Below are 12,866 nucleotides of genomic sequence, written 5' to 3'. Positions count from 1 at the left end.
ACAATCGCCGTGGATCCGGGCCGGGCTTTGGTCCTTTCCTTGCTCAGGAGAAGCGCAGGTGAGCGAGTCCGCTCCGGCTCCTCGCCGGGGTTTAGGGGGGCCGCGGAGCCAGTTCCCTGGGAAGCTCTGGCGGCTGCAGCAGAGATTTCACCCCTTTGAGTTTTCCAGTCAGCAAGTACTTCTCAGAGCGTGGCGGGGTCTTCGGCCACACGCTCAGTTCCGGTCAGCCAGACGCGGAACTGAGGAGGCAGATTGGCGGGGGCAGGAAGTGCCGTAGAACGTACAAGGGACTTGGACCGACCACCTTTTCGTCCCTGGAGGTAAGAGTGTAATCCGAGGTCCTGCGCTGCGGCGCCAGTTGCCGGGCAACCTGCAGACTCAGGCCTGGACTGACCAGACTCACCTGTCTGAAGCTTTCTGAAGGCGGTTTTTGGAGGAATCGCGCTAGTTATTTTTCTAGCCCTTCTAACTCTGAACCTCTTCTTACTGAGCTGTTAGGTGAAATCAGGCTAGCTGTCTCTTGTGCCCCTCGCCTGTCCTGTGCAGGAATCCCAGATAGGTAGGGGATGGGGAATTCCTTCTGCTACACTGCAGGTGCTCTGAAGTATAATATAATTTGGGAGCCAGGGGAGTGATGTGGGTGAAAAAGGTGTTACTCTGTTTTGTTTGAAATTAGGAATGACCTAAGTTTGAATTCAGATATCTGGGTCTGTAGTCGTGTGGGATCCAACATAGACTTGGTCCGTACCTTCATGTAGCTTAAATACTAATTGTATTTACAGCTCTTTCTTTTTTTCCTTATTTATGAGCTGAATTAAATCAGTTTATTTTTTTTTTCATTTTTTTTCTGATTTGGTATAAGTAACATAATAGCCAGTAATACTACCAAGAGAGAAGGGATAATAATTGGAAGTGGAAATAGTCATCCTTAAAAAAAAAAATGAGGGAAATGGGAAGTGTGTTCAGTTATTTTTGGTAGCGCTAAAGACATTAGCCAACAGTATTTATTATATGCTAGCAATATCACCCCATGACATGCAGCTGTTTGGGGACAGAAGCCATTTAGAAGTGCTATCCCTTCCTTTTGCTACTCCCTAGCTCCAATATAGCCCAGCTGGATATTCAGTGCTTAACGACAAAGACAACCCTTGGCATAGGTTTCAAAGATTTGCTCACAGCCAGTTGTTTGCTGATTCCTGTGCCACCAAGTTTAGATTTCTAATTCTTTAGTCCATATAGCTAATTCCCCTTGGATTCTTCTATTACCTGTACCAGTGAGGATGTAGTACTGAAAAGAGATCTGAAACCCAAGTAGTGAATTCGGGTCTGCAATAACTGGCAAACCATTTAGCAAAGTACAGTTCACTTTTCTGGGTCTCAGCTGGCTCGGTTTGAAAATCAGAAGATTGAGCTGTTTTTGTCTTTGAAGCCCTGTCAAAATCTTAAAATCATCTACATAGGGTGTCAGTTGCCTGACTGCTCTAATTCTATAGATCCGGAAGTGTTCCATATATGACGGCATTGCCCTTTGAATACTCTTACTATATCTACGTTAACCACTTTTGTGTTATGCCATTCTGATTTAACTGACTTTACTTATTTAATAAACATTTGTTAAGTTCCTACTACGTTGTGGGCTTTCTAAATCCTGAGACATAGGGTGAGCAAATATGAGGCTTACAGTCTAGCATTAAGGACTAATAGTTATAATGCAATGCTTTAAACATCTTATCTAATTGAAGATAGAATTTATATGTTGGCATTGTGATTATGTTACAGTTAGATGCAGATAAATGAAAGGAATCTAAGAATATGTGTAAAATGTATATATGTATTTTGCTATGCATTAATTTACTATTGACTAATTATTTACTACCTATGCTTTATTTAAGGGCAGGAGACACGAACTTTCATGGTCTTGACAGTTTATTAGGGAAATGAAAATCTAATGACAGTGAAGAGTGAAGACTGTCCTGATTGGGGAAGTAGAGGAACTGGGGGTCCTGGACATTTGAGGATTTAAATGTTGCTGCTTTTTAAATTTGCAAATAAATTATACTGATTTGAAATGACCTATAGTGATTTGAAATAGCTATAACTGTTACTAGGATATAAACAATTGAGAGACTAATGTGTGGAGAAAATCACTTTGCTGATTGTTCAGCATCCTTATCTCAACTTGGGTTGGTTAGCGAGTAATCATCATTGCAAATACAATAATTTGTGTGATTAAACAACCAACCTAACCCTGGCCTCCAAAACAAAACAATAGCAACTTTTAAAAGTTGCTTGTTTGTGAAAAATAGCTCTGGAAAGAAAGCCATCTGTAGTGCTATAGGAGAATTTTTGAGTCTAATGATTTGTATTTTTTTTCCAGAATATGTTTACTATTGGTTGATAAGTCTCCTGACTTGACTTAGAGTGGAATTCTAGGCTTATGGCAAGGAATTTTTAGAGGAAGAGGCTCTAGGGATGGGGTGAAGAGAACCATATAGATAAGTTAGTAAGGAATTGGGATATCTTTCAGGTAAGATTTCATTGGCCATGAAATAAAAATATATTTTAATAATAATGATGGCTACCATTTATTGAATGTTACATTATTCCAACAGGAAAAGTACTAACATTAAATTCATTTTACCTATTATGTAGAAACATTGGTTCATAAAGATTTTTTACTCTAACTTAAATTATGTGAAAGTGGCAAAAATCAGGATTACAATGTATGTCTGTCTAATTCCAAGCTGGCAGGATGTCACGCTATCTTTCCTTTAAAAAACAAAACAGAAATAATTTATTGTTAAAATAAATCCAAGACTATAGAAAAAGAAAGTATGAATAAATATCTAAATGTGAAATTGTCCTTAGTAATATAAAGGTGAAGTATAAAATATACAAAATTTCAATGAAATGTATTCATTTGATTTTTATTTTGTACATATTTGCAAGTTGATTACTTTCTTTTTCTTTTTCTTTTTTTTTTTTTTTTTGAGACGGAGTCTTGCTCTGTCGCCCAGGCTGGAGTGCAGTGGCCGGATCTCAGCTCACTGCAAGCTCCGCTTCCCGGGTTCACGCCATTCTCCTGCCTCAGCCTCCCGAGTAGCTGGGACTACAGGCGCCTGCCACCTCGCCCGGCTATATTTTTGTATCTTTTTTAGTAGAGACGGAGTTTCACCGTGTTAACCAGGATGGTCTCGATCTCCTGACCTCGTGATCCGCCCGTCTCGGCCTCCCAAAGTGCTGGGATTACAGGCTTGAGCCACCGCGCCCGGCCAAGTTGATTACTTTCAACATCCTTTTGTAAGCATTTTTACCAATCACCACATTATTACTAATTGGACCATTTACTCCATTTTATTCTTTGTTCTAGATGAAGAATACTGCTTGTTAAAAGTATTTTCATCAGGCTACTCTGGCAAAACCGAAACTCATAAAGGTTTGGGAAATGAGTAAAGGAGATAAAGGTATATCTCATGGTGGTAGTACAGAAGAGGGAGATGCATTGGTTTTCTATTTTTGCTGTAAAAAAATTTAAACTTACTGGTTTAAAACAACATACATTTATTTTATAGTTGAAGATCAGAAGTACAACATTAGTCTTAAGGGGCTAAAATCAGGCTGTCAACAGGGCAGGTTCTTTCTGGAAGCGCCAGAGGAAAATCCATTCCTGCCTCTTCTGCCTTCTGGAGGCTGCTCATGACCTCTTCCTCCATCTTCAGAACCAGAATGCTTGACATCTTCACCCCTCTCTGTCGTATGCTTCCATCCTTACATCTTCTCTGTTTCACTCTGTTCTTTCTGCTTCCCTCTTATAAGGATTCTGGTGGTTACACTGAGCCCACGAGAGAATCCAGGATAATCGCCCCATCTTAAAATTCTTAATTCAAACACATCTGAAGTCCTTTTTGTCATGTAAGGTGGTATATTTACAGGGTCTGAGCATTAAGACATGGCCTTCTTTGGGGGCCCATTATTCATGCTAACACAGGGCATAATGTGATTGCCCTACAAAAAGTTGATATTGGTAAAAGCACCAAAAGTGATTAACCATATGATTTCTTTCCAGGTAAACTTGTTAGGTAATTTGTATGACTTATTTAAAATTAGAGTAAGAATTATCATTTAACATTTACTCTACCTTTTTCAAAGTATACTGCATGATAAATACAGGAACTTGAATGGATTTAGAGGTTAAAGGAGTTGCTGCCACTTCTAGGAGCCAAATTCAGCCATTCTTTGGAAGAAAGAAGCCACTACAAGTATGTGAACTATATAATTTTCTTCTTTCAGGATGACTTATTAAATAATTTTTTGACCTTTTCTTCGTGTTTTGTGATTACTTATATTTACAGATATTTAGGATCAGCATTTTCTAGATTTGAAGAATGGAACCACCAAAATTGAAGATAATAATTACTTGAAAATTTGCCACTGCTTGAATTAGTTTTATTTTTAAAAATTAAACTTATTGTATAATTATTGTTATTTAAGAGTATCTGTTTAAGGAAAATATAAAAAAAGACAAAAAGTAGAATGTAATTTTTACGGTTGCTACCAATATCACAAAAAAAGCACAAGTCAGGTAACATTTCAGAAATAGGGTGTAAGTGCTGATGGGTGAATTATTTTCTATTTTTTTTTAACTTGAAGTTCTCCTAAGACTCATATATATCTTCTATTTCATGGTGGCTAAGCTTGTTGTAATTTTCATGCCTTGCACAATGTTTTTGGCAACAAGATGGAATGTTGACAAACACATGCATGTGTTTGTTACTTTCTTTCTCAAACCCTTCACTGTCTTCCCATTACCTTAAAAACAAGGTCCAAGTTCCCTAACTTGTACTATAATGTAACAACTTGGCCCTACCCCCCTCACACTCTGGATTTTACCCCTTTCCAAATGCTGACTCTTATCTGGAGGCCTGTGCAGCACAAGTTGTTTCCTAGCTGAATCAATTTTCTTTCTTCTCTTTTCTTCTCGCTAACTCCTCCTTATCTTTCAGAACTCCTGTTAAAGGTTGCCTTAAGAAAAAAACAAAACAAAACAAACAAAAATAAGCTTCCCAAATTCCCTAGAGTAGGTTGGGTATACTGCTATGTAGTTACTCTGTTACAGTCTGATTTTTCCCATTACTGTTTATTTGAGAGAACGTCTCCAGCAGAGTGCTATGTGGGTGGGGATTATCTGTCTTGCTTGCCATTTTATCTGTGTCTCAAGCACAGTAGGAAGGGGCTTAATACGCATTTATTATATGGCGTTTACTGAGAAAAAATATAATTAGCCTTATTGCATTGACTCATTGTATATCTCTTAAAGTATAAAGGGTATATTCATGTTCATACCGATTCAAAATTTTTTTTTTTAAATTAAAGCAAAGGTGGACTTCTGAATCATGGACAAACCGGAATTCTTGCCCATCAGTGTAAGTTACGTTTCTTCACATTTGGACTGTTTAATGGGCACATATTTATCATACATTGACTAATTAAAAAAAAAAGCAAAATTATATATGTAGCTATGATTGTGAACCACAGAAAAATCTATACACATATGGATAGCCTGAAAATTACTATACCAAAATTAAAATAGCTTTTGTGATAAGATGGTAGAATTATAGGTAATACTTCTTTGGTTTTTTTATTTTCCTTAATATGTTTTACATTTTCCTGAAAAAGTGAAAATATTATTTTATTTGGAAAATTCAACTATATGCATTTATTAAAGAGATATGTAAATGTTTATCCTTGTATAATTCATATAGTTGACATGAATTTAAGGATAATTATGTCTGTTTTAATTTTGAGGAATATGACAATTTTATCAATCTTAAAATTATTTTATTTTTGGTTTAGAATATATTAATTTGTGTTTTATGTTATATGTTATTTTGACTTTTAAAATTTGAAATAATACGATTTTTCTATTCTTTCAAGTATTTTAGATTATAGAGGCTTTTTAAAAATACAAATTTAAAAACTTAGTAATTTACTAGGCTAAACCAGAGAGTATTGACATTTCTGAAGATCAAAATGAATAAACATCAACATTTATGTGGTTCTGTGTGACAGATTACCTGTGTGCTCATCTTGACATAAAGAATAGAGTTAGGTGCAAGCACTAGATCCAAGATATTGAGTATGTAACAATGGCTGTGTTGTTTGTGTACAGAGAAAAGTTTAAGGACTGGTTTTCTGAAAGTGTATTATAAGTTTATTGTAAATTTTACTTGTTTATTATAAAGAAATTTAAGCATATATTAAGTTGATTGTAGCTTTTACTGATATAAAGGACATGTAGCAATCAATTTACAAATATTAATCAAATATATAGTCTCTCTTGTAGATTCCATATAGCCAGTAGATTTTCACATAATTGTCTCTCTGTTTTTTTGCTGAACTCTGTATCTCTAGCTAACCTATGGTTGCAATTGATGAACCTGTGTAGTTCCAGCATGAATATTGGTTAATATTTTTATTTACTTTAAAAAGTGACATGAGTGATTTCTTTGCTGAGTCAAATAATAGTTTTGACTATAAAACCACATTTCTTCAGTGTGTTTTGAGGCTATTCACTGTGTGACAGGTATAGACATGATATAATTTTAGGTTGAATCTGCATTGTTAACATTTTTCTCCAACACTTGTTACAGTTTCAGAAATCAACCAAATATTAAACCAAGTCCTATTCATAGCATTTGCCAATTGCAGTGTAAATAATCCCACCAAGGCTGATTTCAGTGTACCTATATGACATCACTGAGCACAGAATTGGAAAGAGGTGCACACTATTAAACTACCATAGAGATAGGATAGACATAGATAATCTCTAGAGCACAGATAATAGCAAAGTACAGTGACATCATTGGGAAGTGATGAATTTTGAGTATTTATTTTTAATATAACTTAATTGTAAATTTATATATATTTTTAATGATGGATGGGTTTAACAACCAGCTTGACAAATTACTGAGCATTTAACAAAAGCCTATCACAAGCCAGTAGAAGCCACGGCACCATTGGTTTCAGTGTACCTATTTATAAAAGATGTAACACATAAGATTTGCAGTTGTTAAAATTTCATGTTAAAAAGTTACGAGATACTTAGATTATTTCTTTCAGGGTCCCACGACTTGATTTGGGAAGCCTTGTTGACTCTGATGATGAGGTAATTTTTATTTAGTATTTAATATAATAAACATTAAAACACAATATTACACATAGAATATAAGAAGTATCATTAATTTTATTTTTTAGGACAATTTTTCATATATTCCACTTAGTACAGCAAACCCGCCAAATTCATCTTCTACTCTTGGTTGGGTCACACCATGTCAAACTCCATATACTCAGCATCATCTAAATAAATTGGCTAGTATTTATTTGCTTATCAATTTTCAGAATTATAGTATGCATTATTAGCACTGGATTTAATCTCAATAAAATTAAAAAATTTTGTTATGTTCAATCGATGTTTTGCCAAGTTTAAATATTTTATGTGTTAGAATACCAAACCATAATGTTAGTGAAATGATTTTTACTTGTTTTACATCTTGTCACACATTGAAATTGGTATTTTAAAATTTTTACATGAAATCAGTAAAGTACAGGTATATCCTTATATGGAATTGAGGAATTTTTTAAAATATGGCAAACTCTTAGATCAGATATTGCTAGTTTAGCAATGTAAGACTGGTCTCCTGGAAACTGATTCATACTTTAGGCTACTGGGATACTATGGAGTAAGTAGCTATGCTCATTCCAAGTTGTCTCCTTGGGACATGTTTATGCTTCAAACATATCTAGTGTTTTGTTCACAATGTGAATATAAATCCTGACTAGTATAGGAGGAGGGCTTTTCTGTTTTTGTTAGTCTTTTCATATGGCTGACTCTATTCATGTTCTTAGTTTCATTTTGGAAAACTGCATGAATAATATCCTGAAGCTTTGCTTCATCCTTCTCTGGGTTAGACATGGATATCCTCAACACTTTTCAAGGATTGGACTGGCTGTATAAAAAAGCTCCTTTTGGAGTGTGTGTCCCTCCCTGGGTCAATACAGTATGCCCTTGTATTTGTATAGCACTTCTTTTAGATTTCTCTTATCCACTGACTCCATTATCTCTCACTCCCATGGAAATATGGTAGGGAACCAAATAATATTTAGGTCACTGTTTTCTATTGGGAAAATAGAATGAAGTTTTCTGTAAGCACATGCTTTACTGAGTGGCAGCAAAATGGTTCAAAATATTTTTTAAGTAAAACTTTTATTTCCTTGAATGCAAATTCAAATGCGGACATTTGTTTACTTTTGGTTTAAGAGAAAAACAAATTTTATTTGCAAATGTTTCCATGTTTGCAAATAGATAGAATATCTTGATATTCTAGAAATGACAACCAATGCTCAGTATTAGTGATCTTCAATTGCTATGTCTATTATGAAAAGAAAGATTAACAGTGGAGTTCTTCTGAGGCAGAAGAAAAGCTTATCTAAAAATCCTAAGAAGAAAGATAAATCAATTTTTCTCCTCTTAAATGCTATTGGAACCAGAATGGATCTTCAGCTAGGAAACAAGGTACAAGCTTACTAGTATTTAAGGTAAGTGCCCATTCTTAGCAGTTCTGTCTGCTCTGATTGGTCAGTGATGCTGTCTATACCAGTTGAATGTCTAAATACTATCTCTGCTTAGAACATTGACTATAATGGTCATTTTTAAGGAGTAAATGCTAAGATAAATGATAAACCTGTTAATTCCAATAAGGAAAATTAGTAATTTTTTCTGACAGCATTCTTTTTTCTTTTTACCTATAGGATCAGAACATGATACCTGAAAATTTGCCAGCACCAACAGACAAATATAAACTAAAATATCAGCAATATAAAACGGAAATGAAAGAGGGCTATAAGCAGTATAGTCAGATAGATGCAGAGAATACAAACTCAAACGTTACACATCAACAGTCTCCAAGAAACAAGATAGATGAAAAGGTAATGTATGAGGCTTTAAAAAATTCTAATTAAATTTAAAGAAAACTGCATGTATTATAGAAATCTCTTTTTGGGTGACTTGTCTTGCTATTAGTCATAAGTATAATAGGTAACGTTTATTTCTGTTTATCAAGGACTGTTGTAAATATTTTAGTTATATTAGCTAGTTTGTTCTTCACAACAAATTTAACGGGTTATTGTAATCATTTTCTGACAAAAAAGTTATAGCCATATAGTTTAGTCACTTTTTCTCTGATAGAAGTTTTTCACGTACCTTGGGATTAGAAATAAGACAGCATTACGTATTTTGTTGACGTAGCTGTCTTGAACTCAGTTGGTCTGACAGTCTATATTTTAAAATTGATAAGTAGTTTGAGACTTTATAGTCTGTTTTGTGCAAAAACTACCATCACTTCATTACTGTCTTTTGTCACATTATGGGAAATGGTTTTTTAACATCATGAATTGCTGAAATTGTTATGTTTTTATGTAATATTAATTGGGTATAAATTCATTATTAATGAATATAATAATAAACATCTTAATTGTAATGGCTTTCATAATCATACATAAAAAGTCAGTCTTGATTTTTGGAAGGAATAATTTGAAAAATAGGATACTAGTGGCCATAAAGAAGAGAATATATAGATAGAATTTTTAATTCAGTTAACTTTTTGTAAGAATAATGTGTTTTCAGGATGGTTTTAATGTTGTATTTGCTTAGCATTTTTCTGTAGCTAAAAAATAATAAATTTATAAGTAGGTATGACATGTCAGCTATTTTTTAACCCGGTAGAAACTATCTAGAATTAAATAAATTACATAGTGTTTAGCTGAAAGAGTAACAAAATTAATGGGATTATTTAGTCTTTCTTATTTTAAAAACATTTTTGTAGACCCAAATATAAACACAGAAATATGATAATCTGGTGTCTATAATACTAGGCAAGATAATTTCATAACCTTTTAGCATCTCACCATGTATTGTTTGCAGTATATACAAAGTGATATTTAGATAGATCACTGTATAGATATTGGGAAAACAGAATGAAGGTTTCTGTAAGCACATGCTTTACTGAATGGCAGGAAAATGGTTCAAAATATTTTTTAAGTAAAACTTTTATTTCCCTGAGTGCAAATTCAAATGAGGACTTCTTTTATTTTTGGTTTAAGAGAAAAACAAATTTTATTTGCAGATTTTCCATAAAATTGGTAAGTATTTATATAGTAAGAATAAAGAGTTTTATAGAAGCCAATATGCACCTAAATTCTTCTGGAAAATATGCTGTTTTGCTGCTTTGATTTTTAGAATCTATATTAAAGGTGTGAAATTATTAAGTTTAATATGTTTTTAGTGGTTCTTTTAGAAGAACTTCTAGTTAAAAAGCATTTCTGTAGATTCTATATAATAATTTTGTGCTTAAGGGGTTTGAGGAACTTACTTGATGTCTTTTTAAAATATACCATTATGAGAATCAAAACTGCTATATAAGTGGCCTATTAGTAAGTTCTATTACAATTATATGAATTAACACTAGTAATCTCTGGAAATAGAAGACATCCCTGATATCAGAAATATAAGCCCCTCTTTAAAGCAGGGATCAACATGTAAATTGATTCTCTTTACTGGCAAAGCAAAGCTAAGATTAGAAATATTTAGGATCCAGGGCAATCACTAAAGGCTATAGTTGCTAACTAATCAGTCTTATACATGAGTCAACTGATAATCAGTTGAACTGTAAAATAGAAGTTTGACTTTGCTTGATTCTTGTCTTAGTTCATTTTGTGTTGCTGTAAAGAAATACCTGAGGCTGGGTAATTTATGAAGAAAGAAGGGTTTATTTGGCTTCATGAGTCTGTTGGCTAGAAAGCTGAAGACTGAGCACCTGTTAAGAGCTTCAGGTTGCTTCTACTCATGGTGGAAGGTGAAGGGAAGCCAGCATGTGCAGAGATCACTTAGCAAGATAGGAGACAAGAGAGCACGTGGAGGTGCCAGGCTCTTTTGAACAACCAGCACTCTTGGGAAATAATAAAATGAAAACTCACTCACCTCCAAGGGACAACATTGATCATGAGAGATCAACCTCCATGACCCAAACACCATTCCAACATTGGGGATGAAATTTCAACATGAGGTTTAGAGGGGACAAACATCCAAACCATGGCAATTCTAATGGTAAATTTCCTTTGTTGAGTTTTCCTTCCACTTACTATAAAAGCTGATGAATCTCTTGTCAGATTGTTTTGTTACCTAAAATGCAAATTTATGTGTACATGTCTATTTTTAAAATAATGAAACATCTTGAAATTAAACATGAAAATCATTAAACTTCAATTTTGTTGAAAATAATCTTAATTTCCTAATCGTACTTATTATTCATTCCAAATACATCTTTTTTCACTCTAAAGAAACCTTTTTAATTGTATAAATGATCAATATAATTTATTCATTTATTATTTATTCTTTCAACAAATAGTTGCTGAGTTCTTAACTTTACGCAATACCCCTGTCCAGGCACTGGGGGTAAGTCAGTGAATAAAACAGACAAAAATTTCTGCCTCTAAAGAGCTTATATCCTAATGGAAGGAAATGGCAAGGAGAAAAAAAAATCAATCAATGGAATGATTAATCATTCAGCCCAGCTAGTATGACACATGTGAAAAGTGTGGTGTATAGAAGGGATCTAGGAAAGTCAGGGCTTTGGGTATGGGATAGCAATTTGTATAGGATCACAGGGGAGACCTTTAGATAAGATAGCATTTTAGCACACACCTGAGGAGCAAGCTAGTCAGGAGAAACTCTGTGTCATGAGTAGGGGTGTTTAAGAAATATTGAGGAGGACAGTGTGGTCAGAGGAGGGAGAACAAGGGAGAGATGGAAGGAGGTTAGTCAGAGAGTTAAAGGGAGTTTGGGAGGCAGCTCAGGGAGGTCACCCAAGCCATGTAAGGACTTTGTCTTTTTCTGTGAGGCAGAAAGCTACTTTGTTCTTTTGAGGATGGTCTTTATTGAGAATAGGACAAAGATGAAAGCAGGAAGACCTTTGAGGAGGCTGTCACAATAATCGAGGCAAAATTTGATGATGATGGCTTGGACCTAGGTGATGGTAGCTTCAGACTCGGAACGTTGTAGTGTCTCACAAAGTCATATTGTTGATAGATTCTGAAGGTAGGGCTAAGAAGATTTTTGAATGGATTAGTTGTAGACTTGAGAGAAAGGGAAGACCAAGAATGACTCTACAAGGATTAATTTCAGGACATTAAACTAGGCACAGAAAGACAAATACTCTATGTTTTCACTTATATGTGGACTCTAAAAAAGTTGAGCCCACAGAAGCAGAGAGTAGAATATTGGTTGCCAGGGACTCGGGGGGAGGGGTTGGGAAAATGGGGACTTGGTCAACGGATATGAACTTTCAGTTATACGATAAATAAATTCTGAGGAACTACTGTATTTGTGGTGATTACGGTTAATCATACTATATTTTTTTCCTAGAAATTTGATAAGAAAGCAGATTTTAAGTGTCTTAATGACACACACACACACATACGCAGACAAATACAAATGGTAACTGTGTGGTGATGGATGTATTAATTAATTTGATTGTGATAATCATTACATAATCTATCTGTATATCAAATCATCATATTGTACACACTGCATATTTACAATTTTTATTGTCAATAAAATATTTTAAAATAAAAAAAGAATGGATCCAAGGCTTTTGGCCTAAGAGGGTTACCATTAACTAGAGGTAGGGGAAGACTGTAAAGAAGTCTGCTTTTGGGAGGTTAAATTTGAAATATTAAGTGGAAATATCAGTTTTCCTTTTGTAAAAGGTTGAAAACAAGGTGACACAAAATAAAATTATTTCGAAAGTGTT

General features: G+C 34.3%; 1 protein-coding gene across 3 annotated transcripts in view; it reads left to right on the top strand.

Moving 5' to 3' along the window:
• The first annotated feature begins 110 nt into the window (after window positions 1–110).
• Window positions 111–12,866, top strand: part of CAPS2 (calcyphosine 2) — a 60,930-nt gene continuing 48,174 nt past the window's right edge. The window contains exons 1-6 of one of the 3 annotated variants that reach the window (XM_077953205.1): window positions 111–320; window positions 4,150–4,259; window positions 5,374–5,423; window positions 7,120–7,165; window positions 7,255–7,368; window positions 8,809–8,985. In XM_077953205.1, the coding sequence (XP_077809331.1) occupies window positions 4,179–4,259; window positions 5,374–5,423; window positions 7,120–7,165; window positions 7,255–7,368; window positions 8,809–8,985 (468 nt within the window). In that variant the 5' untranslated portion in view covers window positions 111–320; window positions 4,150–4,178. The remainder of the gene's footprint in view (window positions 321–4,149; window positions 4,260–5,373; window positions 5,424–7,119; window positions 7,166–7,254; window positions 7,369–8,808; window positions 8,986–12,866) is intronic. The other 2 variants (XM_015152271.3, XM_077953204.1) reach the window with 2 other exon arrangements.

The sequence above is a fragment of the Macaca mulatta genome, chromosome 11 (assembly GCF_049350105.2).
Source record: "Macaca mulatta isolate MMU2019108-1 chromosome 11, T2T-MMU8v2.0, whole genome shotgun sequence".
In the NCBI taxonomy this organism is placed as follows: Eukaryota; Metazoa; Chordata; class Mammalia; order Primates; family Cercopithecidae; genus Macaca; species Macaca mulatta.
The sequence above is the reverse complement of the archived record's forward strand: the minus strand, read 5'-3'. Positions and strand labels throughout refer to the sequence as shown.